This window comes from Pseudorasbora parva, chromosome 12 (genome assembly GCF_024679245.1).
Source record: "Pseudorasbora parva isolate DD20220531a chromosome 12, ASM2467924v1, whole genome shotgun sequence".
In the NCBI taxonomy this organism is placed as follows: domain Eukaryota; kingdom Metazoa; phylum Chordata; class Actinopteri; order Cypriniformes; family Gobionidae; genus Pseudorasbora; species Pseudorasbora parva.
Window position 1 is genome coordinate 33,968,734 of NC_090183.1, and position 17,527 is coordinate 33,986,260.

General features: G+C 37.6%; 1 protein-coding gene across 2 annotated transcripts in view; it reads left to right on the forward strand.

Moving 5' to 3' along the window:
- Positions 1-17,527, forward strand: part of slc9a7 (solute carrier family 9 member 7) — a 49,531-nt gene that overhangs the window by 2,339 nt on the left and 29,665 nt on the right. For both annotated transcript variants that reach the window (XM_067459948.1, XM_067459949.1), the window contains exons 2-6: positions 9,211-9,413; positions 10,807-10,884; positions 14,525-14,601; positions 16,210-16,322; positions 17,404-17,509. In XM_067459948.1, the coding sequence (XP_067316049.1) occupies positions 9,211-9,413; positions 10,807-10,884; positions 14,525-14,601; positions 16,210-16,322; positions 17,404-17,509 (577 nt within the window). The remainder of the gene's footprint in view (positions 1-9,210; positions 9,414-10,806; positions 10,885-14,524; positions 14,602-16,209; positions 16,323-17,403; positions 17,510-17,527) is intronic.

Consider the following 17,527-nt stretch of genomic DNA (forward strand, 5'->3'; position numbering starts at 1 on the left):
TCTGGATAATATTGGGTTTCATTTCACACCCCTTGCATTAATAGATGTGAAATTTGTCGTGTTACATGAGAGTACTTATTGTCCCCATAGTTAAAGAAACCCATCACGTCAACGTGGGTCTTTTTTATTGCAGAACAAGAACGTCACATACACAACAGATACAGAGGATTTATGCAGTGTACTTACTGTACAGTCATAGCAGCATCAAATGAAAAAAACAAACAAACAAACAAATCAATTATCCAGGGAATAACATTAAATAAATGAATGATCAGGTATTTTATAGTTTTGCCTTTTTTCCCCCTTACATTATAATCTCAGTATATTGCATAATGTAAAATAAAATGATCTTTATAGCATTAATTTTTCATACTAAACAGTGTGGATGTGTGGATATGTGGATGTGATACTTTTAGTTGTCCATTACTCTTAAATAACCCTCACCATACTATACTGTTATCATACCCCTACCAATTTCCAAGTATAAAGATTTGTTTTTAAACACCATATTCGTCGGTTTATGAATGAGTGAGTGAGTGAATGTGAGGCAAGATATAAAGCGCTTTGGATGGCCATGGGTCTGTCGAAAGCACTATGTAAATGCAGTCCATTTACCATTCTTGTTATTCTAAATAACAGATTTGGGTGGAAATGTAACCATTGTCGTACAACTCTGACAGCAATTAAATTACATATTACTATAATATTTCTTAAGTTGCTGCTAGCTAGCCTACTTCCCTACGCACCTAATGCAGTTACAGAATGGAAATGATCAATAACGTTACCAAACGAACCCAACTGTGTAAATCCGTAAACATTATTACACTCACCGTTAACTTATACCAATTGTATTTCAAGTTGTGACAATTCCCTGAGAAGTCTCCGGTGGGACGGTAAGGTAGAAGAACTGATACACTGCTTTTTGCGACTAGGCAATCGCCATGCTATTGGCAGAATTGTTCATCTAAATTGTGACCTGTCTTTACATACCTGTCAGACATACTAAAAAACAGTCTCATGTCTAGTCTACTTTGCTTAGATTAGAATGTGATTTTGGGGAAGACCACATTGCATTTTTTTTAAGCAGATCACAAAAAGTATTGGGGACTTCCAGTAATAAACTTCCAGGGAAATCACTGAAAATTCACAGGTGATTTTTGTTGGTTCTTTATTGGCATTGATTTATGAAGAACCTTTAAGATCATCTTTCCATTCCACAAAAAGAGTGTATCATGATATTGAAATAAGTTGCAAAAAAGTGTAGTCATATAACTTTTTTTCTTATAACAAAAAGAACTCTGAACATTTAAATACAACAATGCAAATAAGCAGTACACAATTTATAAAGTAAATAGTTTCAACAAATTAAAATGCAAGAATGATAGGTAACACTTAATAATAAGGGCCTATTAATTAGTTAATTAATGCAGTAACTAGCGTTTAACAATTCAATAGCTATGTTAGGTCTGTTAAATAAATTACAACTTTTGATTTTAATAATTATTATAATAAATACTTTAGAAGCACACTCTAAAAAATGCTGGGTTAAAAACAACTCAAGTTGAGTTGAAAGTGGACAAACCCAGAAATTGGGTTGTTTGAATGGGTTCATTTACTGGGTTCAAACACTCCAATTTCTGGGTTAGTCCATTTTTAACCCAACTTGAGTTGTTTTTAACCCAGCATTTTTTAGAGTGCATTTTCATTGTCAGTAGAGGGCGACCGATCGAGGATTATACCGATAACGATACATAGGTTGGACCATGCTGGTCGTGAGTAAAAATGTATTAGTAAATGTTGAAATTAACAAATGAGCAATACTTTTATTAACCTTATTTAATGTTACACATGGGCTCTGGTTACCATTTCATATAAAGTCATGGTGATCTTTAAACATCTACATAAAGGCCATAGCATCGAAATTAGACACATACTCTCCCACATTATTTGCTTCTATTTTGGAACACTTGATAAGTGCACTGAAATCAGACACACTTATGATTCATAATCAGAGCTGTGGTGATGTCTTACCAAGATGGCAGCATGTCCACCACTGTCTACATTCCTGTCTCTGTCTGTGTGATTGTCATTAATGTTATTGTCCCTTGACGGTGCTGTCTCTGAAATATTGGACTTGCTTCGAGAACTAGTCCATCACACATCGAACTTGGATTTAATTGAAGTGAAACTCTCCTGACGTTTCGGATGACCCGGACAGCTCTGTTAGTGCGGAATTTGGATCCTGCTCAACGGAGCCAAATCGCCAACACGGCATTGAATCTTAAGTGTCCAAACTTCTCATGAGAAAGGGAAGTGCTTTTTTCTTGTCTTTGTGTCTTGTTTCTCTTCGTTTTAAAATCCGGCGGGTCCTGATTTTTGGTCACTTCTTTCACAGCATTGCTTCATTGGGCTTGGTTTCCTGTTTATATGTGACGTGATGTAACGTCATCTGTCTCAGGAGTTTCGGAAAATCTGGACTGGATTACTAACGCATCGGCTAGAAACGGAACGTGCAATGGCGCTGCCCTTTTTTGTAATGTGTTTACTAACCTTGAGTGGAATGTATGGAAGCCCGCACCGGACCAACTACTCCCGTGCAGGTCTTTTAAATACAGTCTCAATACGCTGGGGGACGTGCACATCTGTTTGTGCGTCAGACATTAAATCAATGCACCTGCCTCTGTTCTTCTCCTCTGACACTGTGGACTTGGCCCGTCTGATCAGTGTTATGGTTTTACAAGACAATTTTACTATTTCTGAAAGCTGCCTTCGTAGCTTTGTACTAAAAATAATTTCAAAGAATGAATCCTCTATTCAATCATTTAAATCACTTAAGCTGAGGTGTTTAATCGTTCTGTTGCTGTTGATTTCAGGAAATGTGCAACCCAATCCAGGCCCAGACTCTGCTATATGTTTCAATACCCCTGTTGATTTTAAATCCAGGGTTGGCCTTGGTTTTATTCACTTGAACGTTCGAAGTTTGATTGCAAAGATAGATATGATTCGTATTTGGGCACACTCTACTGAAGCTGATGTAATTGTTTTATCAGAAACTTGGCTAAGCAAATCTGTTTTGAATGAGGATATCAGTATTAATGGTTACCATGTATATAGAACTGATCGTCCAAGGAGGGGTGGGGGTGTTGCAGTATATATTAAAAATAAGTTTCGTGTAAATATGCTTCTCTCTAAATCAGTGAGTAAGCAATTCGAATTTTTAGCTCTTGATCTTGAGGTCTCCAGTAATCTCCACATTACTGTAGTTGGTTGCTATAGGACACCATCAGCCGTCAGGGATGCTTTGCCTTCTTTAATGCAGCTTTTATCAGGACTAAATCAGAACGAAATAGTAGTTATTGGAGATCTAAATTGGAACTGGTTACATCCAGTATCTGATGATTTTAAAGCTTACTGTAACTCGCTAAATCTCTTTCAGCTCGTTGACAGTCCCACTAGACCGAACCTTAAATGTCCAGATAAATCATCTTTAATTGATCTTATCCTAACCAACGTTCCTCACAAATACTCTGCAGCTTCTGTTTTTGCAAACGACATTAGTGACCACTGTGTTGTTGCCACGGTCAGAAACACAAAAATTCCCAAAAATAAACCACGTGTCATTATTAAGCGCGACATAAAACATTTTTCAATACAAGGGTTTTTATATGACCTGTTTTATTTTGATTGGGATAAAATTTATCTTATTGCAGATGTTGATAATGCTTGGAAATTTTTTCATGATGGTTTTAAAGAAATTGTTGACAATCATGCTCCACTCAGGAAATTTAGAGTAAAAGGCCGAAACAATGCATGGTTCACTGTAGATTTAGCCAACTCTCTTCATGAGCGTGATAAGGCCTGGGCAAAAGCCAGGAAAACAAGCTTGGACTCTGATTGGCTGCTCTTCAGGAGACTGCGCAATTTATGCACCGTGGCTATCAGAAAGGCCAAAGCTGACCACTTTCTTATAGATACTTCGAATAATTTAAATAACCCCTTAAAATTCTGGAAGACGATCAAATCCTTAGCTGGAAACAAAACAGGCATTGAGCTGCCACCATGTATTATTAAGGACTCACATAAATTATCCGATAAGGCTGAGATGCTTGGCTGTTTCAATGAGCATTTCATTGCCTCTGGTTCATTATTTGATTCACTCAACATTTCACATCAGAATCATCCTAAAGGAAATTCTCATGGTCATTCTGGAGTCAGTCATTCTTTTAGTTTTAAGCCATTTTCAGTTTCGGAAGTACATAGAGCACTCACACTTTTAGACATTAGAAAATCGCCTGGTCCTGATAACTTGGAGCCTTATTTTCTACAGTTAGCATCTGATTTTATTGCACCGCCTTTGACTTATCTTTTTAATCTTTCTCTGGACACGAATGAAATTCCACTTATATGGAAATCTGCATTTGTACTTCCTCTGTTAAAAGGAGGCGATCCGACTGATTTAAATAACTACAGACCCATCTCGAAACTGTCTGTTCTGGCCAAGGTTATGGAAACTCTGGTAAACGAACAATTGAAAGAGTTTCTAACTATTAACAATATTCTGTCTAATTTTCAATCAGGTTTTCGTCAAAAACACAGCACAACTACAGCAGCCCTAAAAGTAGTAAATGATTTTATTGACTGTTTAGATAAAAAACAACATTGTGCAGCTCTTTTCATTGACCTATCGAAGGCTTTTGATACTGTGGATCATGCAATATTAAAACAAAGACTCCTCAGTGTCGGGTTGTCAGGAAAAACTGTTTGCTGGTTTGAAAACTATCTATCTGGTAGATCCCAGTGTGTACAGGTAGATGGTTTAACCTCCAGCCCTCTTAGTATAACCAAGGGTGTGCCCCAGGGGTCAGTGCTGGGACCACTTTTATTTATTTTATATATCAACAATCTGGATCAAAATGTCTCCAACGCAAATTTTCATTTCTATGCCGATGATACTGTGATATACTGCTCTGCATCAACTCCAAACCAAGCTCTTTGTCGCCTTCAACTTGCTTTTGATACTGTACAACGTACCTTATTCGATTTAAAGCTTGTTTTGAATAACGACAAAACAAAACTTATGTTGTTCTCAAATGCAAAATCAAAGTCACAGAACCTTTTACCCATCACTACTTCTCAGGGCTCCGAGATTGAGTCTGTCTCTAAATTCAAGTATCTTGGTATCCTAATTGATGATTCACTCTCTTTTAAACCTCATATTCAACAGTTGGTAAAAAAACTAAAGCTGAAATTGGGTTTTTATTTTAGAAACAAGTCATGTTTTTCCTTTGAGTCAAAAAGGAGGCTTGTTGCTGCCACTTTCTTGTCAGTGCTGGACTATGGCGATGTTCTATACATGAATGCTTCCATCACAAGCTTGAAACTGTTGGATTCTGTTTATCATGGAGCTCTTAGGTTTATCACAAACTTTAGAGCACTTACTCATCACTGTTCTTTGTATGATCGGGTTGGTTGGTCTGCATTGTCCACCCGTAGACTTAATCATTGGTACATTTTTATCTACAAGGCAATTCTTGGTCTGCTTCCCCCATACCTCCAATCTTACATCAAAAAGAAAGGTACAGGAAGATATTGTCTTCGTTCTGAGGACTTATTTTTATTATCTGTCCCTCAAGTCCGGACAGAATTGGGAAAAGGGGCTTTTAAGTATGCGGCACCCTGCACTTGGAATCAGCTGCAAAATGTGCTGAATCTTAAGGAGCCGGTTTCATTGGTTGCTTTTAAATTACTTTTAAAAAACATGGAAGCTACACATACTGGCTGTAGATGTTATGATTGACCCAATTATGACGGAAGATCATTGCCGTTGTTTATCGTTTGCGATAATATGTGAAATTCTGATTTCTTATGACTTTATAATTATTTATTACTTGTACAAATTGTTATATGTTGATGTCATATGTTATATGTTTTTATGTCTGAAACCTTGTTAAATGTGCTGCTGCCTCTCTTGGCCAGGACACTCTTGGAAAAGAGATTTTTAATCTCAATGAGTCTTTTCTGGTTAAATAAAGGTATAATAATTAATATGGTATTTCTTAAAGGGATACTTCACTGCCTTTTCATATTAAACTATATTATTCCCTTAACTTAAACAAGCTGATACATACCTCTCTCGTCTCAGTGTGTGCTCTTAATCTCTCTGACAGGCAGTGACGATCTGATAGCATTTAGTTTAGCTCCCTAAGCCCAGTTCATTCACTATGAACAGAGATCAAGTTAGAAGTACCAAACACCTCCACGTTTCCCCTATTTAAATACAGTTACACGAGTAGTTGAACGATCGAGTATGGTGACAAAATAAAACGTGGCACGTTTCTAATCAGATTAAAAGGGAGAACTATAATGTATGGCGGAATAGCACTTCTGAGAGTACTTCGGCTCGGCGCAGTAAAAAGTCACGGCCGAAACATCTTCCCTCACATCTCCCTATTGACAGAAATGAGAGAGTGAGGGGGAGGTGTGAGGAAAGATGTTTCGGCCGGGACTTTTTACTGCGCCGAGCCGAAGTACTCTCAGAAGTCCTCATCCACCATAGTTCTCCTTTTTAATGCGATTAGAGAAGTACCACGTTTTATTTTGTCACCCTACTTGATCGATCAACTATTCGTGTAACTGTATTTAAATAGGGAAAAGATGGAGGTGTTTGGTACTTCTAACTTGATCTCTGTTTGGTACCATAGTGAATGAACTGGGCTTAGTGGGCTAAGCTAAATGCTATCAGATCATCACCGTGCGTCAGAGAGATTAAGCGCACACACTGAGACGAGAGAGGTATGTATCAACTCGTTTTAGTTAAGGGAATAACATAGTTTAATATGAAAAAGCGGTGAAGTATCCCTTTAAAATGCATCATAAAAAGTCAGCTTTGCCATCACAGGAATGAATTACATTCCCCATAAAAAGCCTTTTTGATCCTGCAGTCTTGGTGAGCATCAGAAAACATGTTAAAAAATTTTTTTTTTTTTTTTTTTTTTTTTTTTTTTCACAAAAACCCTTTAAAAATCATACTGACCTCAAACTGTTGAACGGTACATATTTAAAAATAATTATCTCTACTCTAGGGCAAATGAAGACTGTTTAAAAGTAATTTTTTTATATACTCCTGTTTTAAATCATGTGTGTCAAGGCTTTTCTTTTAATATTATAGCTAGAAAATGCTTTTAAACACCCCTGTTTCTGGATCAGATTATTTCTAATTTCCAATTTGCTGTGTAGCTTTTTTTTTTTTTTATTTGTGCCGTACCCTCAAATAGGATCTTTCATATTCCTATCCATCAAACGCTTCATCAGAGCTTTCTCTAGTGTGTAATTAGCTTTAATAGTATGCACTTCCTCCTTATTAATCTGTCCCATTCTACTCTTTTTAAGATGAATCGCTTGAAAATACAAAGCAGGTTTGACTTCAGCTGTTGCATTGAACCTGTTCGGCTCAAGGTAGTATTTTTTTTCCCCCAAGGTTGACATGGTTTGGCTCACACAATGGAGACACCTGCTCAGTGCTCACGAATTGGACAGATGGTAATGTTACAGTTGTGTCTACTGTGTATATAACAGTATTTGGACTGGGCTGTCAGGGGCTTTCTGTTCCTGAAGAACAAAAGATGCTGCCAATAAAGTTTTCTAATTGTGTTTTGCCTTGGTGTACTGTGACATGTTTAGCAGTGCTGGGGAAGACAGACACTAAGCTGCATTAGCTGGATTCTGATTGGATGGAAGGTATCCGAGGTCACTCATTGTTTCCGGGTTCTATGTAATGCTAACCCAATTACTAATGCCCTACACATGCTCATTTAAGCCTGTACAGCATGTGTGTATCTTCAACTGTAAACTAGCTTCCATATATTAAGTTTACACGCACACTATCTTCACAACTCTTCACTCTAATTTCACTTAGACATTAGGCTTGCTGCTATACTGAAATAGGAAATGCTTTCCTTAAGAAAACATATTTAATGCAACATCTGATGTTGCATCATTTTTGATTTATTCTCGCAATCGCCTAAGCTGTGAATGGCATGTGACTTATGACTGTCAAACAACAGGAATATTATTTATGTCATGATTCTGTGAGAAGCTTCTTTTGTGTACCCATTAAAGGAGAAATATGGTTTTTGTAGCCAGATTGTAGTCAGTAGTTCAGGAAATATTTTTCTGAACAGAAGTTGTATTTTCCGAAGGCAAAATTGTACCCGGAAAAAAGGGACTAGGAATCGGCCGATTTTGTGCATACTCCGCGATCGACTGGTCAGTCTTTGCCGATTTTGAGCCGGTCGGTGTTGTTGCCCGCGGCACAGGGAATAACGTCAGCTGCTGTTCTCGCTTTTCTCTCCAACGGCGAAGTGACACACCTGCCGTGACCTCCTCTCACTCGTCTCATTCTTTTCGGTTAAATAGTGCTTGTATCGCACATAATTCTAGTCATTCCCACGGGTTTCGTGCTCACATCCAAAGTACGTGCACAACTGTTCTAAAAGTGAGGTGCACAAGTCGCCTCTCAAACAGCTTGTGAGTCACAAGTAGCCTACCAAGATGAGTGGCGCACTGGGCTTAAATGAACAAATACATAAAAAAGTATGTCAAAATGCCCGTCAGTTTTGGAACGTAAATAGTTGAGAAGGAGAACTAATTTTGCATAATGGATCCTTTAGAGTAGTCATATCTAACCTAAGGTATGAAGCAGTCTCTTTAAGAATACTGGGCAGTTGTACCCCTAAAGGGATGTTTTTTTTTCTTCCATTTTTTTCTTCCAAGAGTGGGTAGACTGAAGTGTATTTAGCACATTTCATTGTATTTGAATCAGCAGTTTCCCACCAAATCAGTTCTGTCTAGACCTAGATTTGATTTAAAGTAGTGTATTTTACCTGATTTTAGCAGGAGGTCGTAAAAACACTATATTGTGGGTTTTTTTGTGCCTCTGTTCTTGTTTCTGTTGCCCATGCTGTGTGTGCTGTTGACTTCCTTGGCACTTCATTAGTATGGAAATACCCTCCAACAGATTTGACACAGCAGGCTCTCATCTCTACTCCCCGTCATCACAGAGTTTTTAAGGAGAAGTGCCATTTCAGTACCACTGCAAAAAACTTGTTGTTTTCAAACACATTTCCCTTTCAGAAAGCCTTTTTTCTTTTCTTCACACAGTGTATGAATTGAATGTATATGTGAGTAATTTATCTTCTGTGTGTCGGACAGGTCTGTTGGTGGGTGTTATTTTGCGCTATGGCATTCCCTCTACCAGCTACCATAATAAAACACCTCCGAGTTGCACCCTGAAGGAGGGTCCTGTCAGCACGGTGCTCCTCAACGTTAGCGGAAAGTTCTTCGAGTACACGCTCAAGGGGGAGATCAATCTTAGAGAAATTCACAGTGTGGAGCAGAACGACATGTTGCGCAAGGTACAACAGCAACAATATACACACGTATAAAAACACCTCTGCTAAAACTGCATCAGATGTTTGCCAGAGGATGAATTTCAATTTTGAAGTTTAATTCTCTCATAAAGATGAAATAAAGATGAAATAATAAAATAAAAATATTAGATTAAACTCTTAAAGGTCCCATTCTTCGCGTGTTTTCGAAGCTTTATGTTTACAGTGTGCAATATAACATGAGTTCATGTTTCGCGTGTAAAAAACAGTATTTTTCACAAAATTTACTTATCTGTACACCGCTGTTTCCTCTTTCCTAAAAACGGCCTGATGATTTCCTTGTGCTATGAAGTCCCTCCTTCAGAAACACGTAACGAGTTCTGATTGGGCCAGCACTTCCCGTGTTGTGATTGGACAGCAGCTTAGCGCACTTTGCCCCGGAAAGGTCCCGCCTCTTACCATAACGGGGAGATGCAAGCGCTGAATGAGAGCAACAAGACCACGCCCCCTTTTTTATGTGTACTTGTGGGCGGAGGGTTAGTCAACAAACGTTTCTAGTGACGTCATTACATCCCTGCACTTCCTGCTGTAGTCCAAACCGGCTGTTCGCTGTTGGCTTTGAAAGGGAACTTCTGTTAAATAAAATATCTCGCTTAGCATTGAACTTAGAGCTTTATAATTTTACAGGTATTATTTATGCTCTAACAGCAACATTACACACTAACTAAAGTTTGAAAAATGGAATTGCGAAGAACGGGACCTTTAAAAAAGTTAAATAAAAATTTAGAACAGAAATTTTGCCTTGATATAACTAACTGAAATAAAATAAGTTGAAATAAGAGTTGAAGTACTAAAATGACAAAAAAAAGACTAATAAAAATAAATGAAAGATAAATAGAAATATTAAAAAAGCCAAATGACAAAAGCACATAACAAAATGACTAAAACTTAAACTAAAATAGAAATGAAAACCTTAAAATAAAAGTGGCAAAACCTTGTCTAATTAAAGCTGACTAAATAAAATTAACACTTCTGTGTAGAAGTTTTAAAACATTTTCCCCAGAGTCATGTATGCTAGTCTATCCTTAAAAGTTGTCAAAATTTACTTGATGGAAAATGGACCAATATGTCAGTATGTTTTTTTGAATACAATGTATTTAAATTATTAATACTCACTGCTTCAGATCTGATACAACAGCAAACAGACAGCAGCTCATAAATAACAACGATACATTTGAAAGCCTATCATTATGACACAAACTAAAAAAGGACATGCCCCAATAATGTGCGCGTCTGGTTTCAAAAGAAAATACATCAACACAGGATTGTCAGTTGCGATGTCAATTTATTCATGAGGTCTTAATCATGTGTTTATTGTAAACATTTGTTTGTAAAAAATGATTTGTTTTGTTTTTTGCAGTTGACCTTTGACCCAGAGGTGTTCTTTAACATTCTGCTACCTCCTATCATATTCCATGCCGGATATAGCCTCAAAAAGGTATGAGTGATCTTGCGAGCACAGGGTATTACCCTTTTTTAAGGTTTCATTTTGCTTTGTTTAGTAAAGCGTTCATCCGTTAAGGTGCTTCTGTACCTCTTTCCAATTACATTATGAAATTAAGATATGATATATATTCTAATCTAAGGCGACCTGATCTCTGTTCTCTTTCCATTTTAACCGCAGGAGAAAAGTACGATACAGACCAGATGCTAATGATCATGAGTGTCTATAAGAGCTGGTCAAACTTCTCTTATATCACCTCCTTTTAAATTGTGTTATGCTTAAGTTAATAAGTATTTAACATAGGAAGTCAGATGGTGACCTTTGTAAAAGCCTGGTTTGGTTTTAGTGTTTAACGTTATTGTTCCCATGACCTTATTATTCAGTGGCTTACAGTGTTACTTTGCCAAAAAGGTCTATAATACTTCTATAAATAGGCCAGTTAACAGTATTCACACCAATGCCTATACACAGAAGTAGTGTACAGAGACATTGCTTATTATTCTGCTTATTGTGTATTTTGTCCTTTTTCCTTCTTTTTTCTTTTTTATACACTTTCTTGAATACTTTAATCGCATAGTTAATCTAAGAAGCTATTTTTGAAGCTTTGTTAAATGGGTGTTTGACACCAAAGTACACAACAACATGACAAACTGAACACTGTACTTCTGTTCCTCATTGTTATCATTTTGAGTCATATTAACTAGTGTCTGACCTTCCATGTAAAAGGGCTCTTAGTCAAAGATGTCCATAAAGTAAATACTCTCTACTAGGGCTGACAAATACAATTATTTTGCTTAATTTGCTTGTGATTATTAATCACAATTGTGATTATTTGTGATCATTGTTCTTATTTGAGAAATGTCTTATTGCATTTCTTGAGAATAATTGCATTTTCACGTAAGCACAAATCAAGAGAATATCATCTAAATGCAGGGTTTATTTTACCTTATCGAGTTTCCTGATTTATTGTATTTATGATACATTTACATGCTATAATTAAAAAAAAAACAGTGACATTCCTAATAAAAATTCCAATCATTCCAAATTATTTTAATGTCTTTGTGCTGTAGCACAGCGGGTGCATAAGTGCATTTATTCAGCAACCACAATAGCAAACATGAATAAAATGTTTGGTATTATAACTGTACATCACTGAGAAGGTTTGCTCACAGATTTAGTAGCAGCAAAAAGCACAAGCCGCCATGTTATGCAACACAAACTGGCTGTGACACTCATTTGAGCAGAATACCAGAATGGAGATCGATGAACTCCAACATACATGGTTGTCTGTGTTTTCAGATCATACTTGATTAGGCATAACATTATGACAGGTAAAGTGAATTACATTGGTGGGTTATATTAGGGAGCAAGTGAAGATTGTGTTCTCAAAGCTGATGTGTTCGAAGCAGGAAAAATGGGCGAGCGTAAGGATTTGAGTGAGTTTTGACAAAGGTTGAAGAGACGAATTGTGGTGGCTGGGTCAGAATATCTCCAAAAGTGCAGCTCTTGTCTGGTCTTCCGATGGCACCAGGTCAGGATGCAAGCCAGTGGAGGCAGTGCAATGCTTTGGGCAATGTTCTGCAGGGAAACCTTGGGTCCTGCCATCCATGTGGATGTTACTTTGACACATACCACCTACCAACGCATTTTGTTGCAGACCATCTACACCTTTTCATAGAAACTGTATTCTCTGATGGATGTGGCCCTTTCAGCTGGGTAATGCACCCTACCACAAAGCAAAAATGGTTCAGGAATGGTTTGAGGAGCACAAGAAGTTTGTGGTGTTGACTTGGCCTCCAAATTCCTCAGATCTCAATCCAATCAAGCACCTGTGGATGTGCTGAATAAACAAGTCATATTAATGGAGGCTCCACCTTGCATCGTACAGGACTTACTGCTACTAACATTTTGGTGCCAGATACCACAGCACACCTTCAGGGGTCTAGCGGAGTCCATATTTTGACGGACCAGGGCTGTTTTGGCAGCAAAAGGGGGATCAGCACAATATTACATAATATGCCTGATTGGTATCAGTAATATTGTGACAATTCTGTTTAATGAATCGAGAGATGTATTACATCTTTTAGTGCATTTTACTGCAGTGTTTATAAGAAAAATACCATGTTTATGACTTCTGGTTTCCAGATAGTAATGTGATGTTTTAAATTTTGCTGAGTGAGCAGGGAAGCCCTGAGGAAGTGAGAGGAATGGGCTTCTGCCAGCTGTGTGTGTTTGAGACAGAAGAACAAGGCTACATTGTTTCCTCTCTTTGTAATACATTTGAATTTTTGTGATGAGCCTCACAGAATGAAGGAAAAGTTAGCAGTTCAAAGATTGTATTAACTTTGGCAGTAACTGAAATTAAGATGTGTAGCGCACCACATTTTCACACTGAGCATTTTGTTGGCCTTAAAGGCATACTTCATCCAAAACAAGTCATCACGTACTTCCCCCTCATGGTGTTTTAAACCACTTCTTGTGTCTCACAGTAGATTGAAAGTCATACAAACATGAGGGGATGTAAATGATGACAGATATTTATTTTTATTTATTTTTTGCTGAACTGTCCTTTTAAACCCACCACAAAATCTTCTCCTACAGAAAACGCCCCTCACTTACAGTAGAGATTTCAAGTAAAATACATAAATAAGATTAGCATTAGATTTTAGACCATTTGCTCTGAGAAACTCCTGTAAAAGTCACTGATCCTCTTTTTTTTTTTTTTTTACCTGTCTTGGTTTCAATTTAGCTCAAGGTACTGATTTACTCTCTCGCTATGATAGTAGTTTCATTTCCTGTAAGGAACTGCTATAAATTCTTTCAGGATTTTTTTCATATTTAAGCTTCCAAGCTGTTTGTTTTAATCATTTCATCTGACTGCAATTTAGTTTGGGTGGTAACATAGGTTTATTTTAAACCGACTGTATTATCTGTATTTGTATGTCAGTGATTTCTATCAGTTGCCATCTACTCACTGCACAGTCACAGAAAGACCACATTTAGAAAGAGCATTGCCGGAGCTTCAACAGAAGAAGCCCTTGCTTTTGACAGCGAAAGAGAGAGGTTTAACTCCCAATGATCTTGTAGTTGCTGTGCTGTGTAGCAACAGAGTGACTCAGCATCTTGTGACTGATACTCACACAGGAAACATATGCTCTCTAAAAAAAGCAAGGAATAGGGGGATAGAAGAATAAGATCTGTCTGTCTGTCTGTCATTTTTTCTATCTCTATTATAAAAAATGCTGTTCTTCCTGAAACAATTGTATTATAGTTTTCACAAAAATATTTAGCAGCACAACTATTTACAACATTGATAAGAAATGTTTTTTGAGCACCAAATCAGTATCATGTGACAATGACGACTGGAGTATTGGTTGCTGAAAATTTGGCTTTGCCACCAGGAATGAAATCTGTTTTAAAAATATTACAATGGAAAACAATTATTTTATAGTGTAATAGTAAGTAGACGGTATTATTGTTTTTACTGTATTTGTGATCAACAAATTTTTTGTGATCTGTGAGCTGCAGCCTTGGTGATTTATATAATGGTATATTTTTAACAGTTTTCTCAGGGCAAGGATATTTTTCACACTATTTTTTTCTGGGTTTGACATACTCTTCCTTGTTTCTCCAGAGACACTTCTTCAGAAACCTAGGATCCATTATAACCTATGCTTTCTTGGGCACTGCCATTTCCTGTTTTGTCATTGGGTAAGTCACTAAGGTTCATAATATTCCCGCTGATCATGGAATTGTTTACAGACAGACAGTGTGAGCAGCCATGACATGCCTCAGAAGTTTGTGTGCTACCCAATGACACAGTGCAAGAGCCAGGTGCAGGCACGTAATGGAATTTGTGGCCGCAGTTACCAGTCGCCATCAGATGCATTTCGTAATTTGCTGCCGGCTGAGCTCCATCTTTGCGTTTAATAGCTGGAAGTACACATTTTGTCTTGCCATTCTGAATGCCTAAAAGTTTCTCAGTGTTAAAGGGATACTTCAGCGATTAGCATATGGCTTTCTATCAGTAGAAACCCTGGACACCCCCCCCCCCCCACACACACACACACACTCACACACATTACAGAAATTATTAAACACATAATTTATGTGAAACATTTTCATTTTGCGACTTACAAAGCATTAAAATATATGTCTAAATGATATGTTAAAACTAGTGTAGTAAATAGCTAATGTAAATTATATTATTCAATTTGAATTATCATTTTGCTCCAGATGTTGCACACATGGTATGGAAAATGTAAATATTAAATACTGAAATGCATTGCCATTTTACATATTGCATTGCGAATTGAATATTGCTACACATAGGCTTCCATACAAAGTGAGTGTTTCAACTTCTCAAATTAATTCCTATTAAAGGGTTAGTTCACACAAAAATGAAATTTATGTAATTAATGACACCCTAATGTTGTTCCACACCCGTAAGACCGCCGTTCATTTTCGGAACACAGTTTAAGATATTTTATATTTATTCTGAGAGCGTATTTAAGTGTAGGCACACTATACTGTCCATGTCCAGATAGGGAATAAAAACATCATCACAGTAGTCCATATGTGACATCAGTTAGTTAATTAGAATCTCTTAAAGTATTGAAAATAAATTTTGGTCCAAAAATAGCAAAAGCTACGACTTTATTCAGCATTGTCTTCTCTTCCGTGTTTGTTTTCAAACCTTAAATAAAAATTCAAACGGTAATGAATCAGCTTATTCTGGATCGCCAATGTCCGGTGATTTCGCCAATGTCACGTGATTTCCAAGCGGCAACCTCCCGCGATCTCTCTTGAAGCCAATACAGAAGTAATGTAAACTGCAATTCATCGACTGGCCACTAGGGACAGCCTAGAAGGGAGCAGAATCTCGAGCCCCATGTTAACAGACACGTTCAGTTTTTAATTGTTGTGTCTGCTCTTAACTGGACTGATTTTGTGAAAATTAACACGGTGGGAAAGTGATCCAGTCATAATGATTCAGTAGCGGTGTCTTTGGGAGTGGCCTCATAGGGCAGTGAAGCATTCTGGGAATTGTTGTCTTTCATCCCCATTAGACAAAAAGTATTTTCTCAGTCTAGAAAGAACCAAATTCAAAAATATTTTCACATTTCTACTACATTAATGACCCAGTTTAAACACAGATTCATCTTTCCAGCACTGAAGTACCCCTTTAATGACCAGTGTAAAAAAAAAAGATGTTCAAAATGTGTATTTCATACATTGACATTTCAATTTTGTTGAAATAATATGATTAGTTTTGTAATATGCTAATCTAAACATATTTTTTATTTATTTATTTGAAAGAAACCTCATGTACGGGGTGGTGAAACTGATGCAAGTTCTCGGTCAACTCACTGACAAGTTCTACTACACCGACTGCCTCTTCTTCGGTGCCATTATATCTGCCACAGATCCAGGTATGTCATCTCTCTCTTTGTCCATTTTCATTTCTGTCTTTTTGTTCTCTTACACTTATCAGGAATAACATTATGAACACTGACGGGTGAAGTGAATAACACTGATTATCTCTTCATCACGGCACCTGTTAGCGAGTGAGATATATTAGGCAGCAAGTAAACATTTGCCCTCAAAGTTGATGTGTTAGAGGCTGTAAAAATGGCAAGCGTAAGGGTGTGAGTGTGTTTGACAAGGGCCAAATTGTGATGGGCATATCAAACTGCAGCTTTTGTGGGGTGTTCCCCATCTGCAGTGGTCCGTATCTATCAACAGTGGTCCAAGAAAGGTTGTCCCATGCTGACCCCTGTCCACCACCGAAAGTGTCAACACTGGGCACTTGTGCATCAGAACTGGACCACAGAGCAATGGAAGAAGGTGGCCTGGTCTGATGAATCACATTTTCTTTTACATCATATCGCTTGCCTGGGGAACACATGGCATCAGGATGCACTATCCTGCCATCCAAATGTTACCTTAGCACTTTAAGATTCTTCAGAATAAAAAGTGCGTTATAAATAAAATCTATTATTATTACTTTGACATGTATCACCTACTATTGTTGCAGACCATGTACACCCTTTCACGGAAACAGCATTCCCGGTGGCTGTGGCCTCTTTTACCCAGTTAATGTGCCCTGCTACAAAGCAAAAATGTTTGAGGAATGGTTTGAGGAGCAGTTTGAGGTGTTGATTTGGCCTCCAAATTCCCCAGATCTCAATCTACTCAAGCATCTGTGGGATGTGATAAACAACCAAGTCCGATCCATGGAGGCCCCATCTTGCAACTTTCAGGACTTAAAGGATCTGCTGCTAACATCTTGCTGCCAGATACCACAGAAGTCTAGTGGAGTCCATTCTATGATCAGTCAGGGCTGTTTTGGCAGCAAAAGGGGGACCAACAAAATATTAGGATCATAATGTTATGCCTGATCATTGTAAATTAAGTGCTTACATTTTTTTTTATCAAACTGACCAGCAATTGGAGCAATATCATTTCAGGATTTTAATATATAATGTTGCTGATTTATGCGTGTTGTTTTAGTCACAGTGCTTGCGATCTTTAATGAGCTCCATGCTGATGGTGATCTCTACGCACTGCTGTTTGGAGAGAGTGTCATGAACGACGCGGTCTCCATAGTCCTTTCATCGTAAGTCCCCTTTTGAAC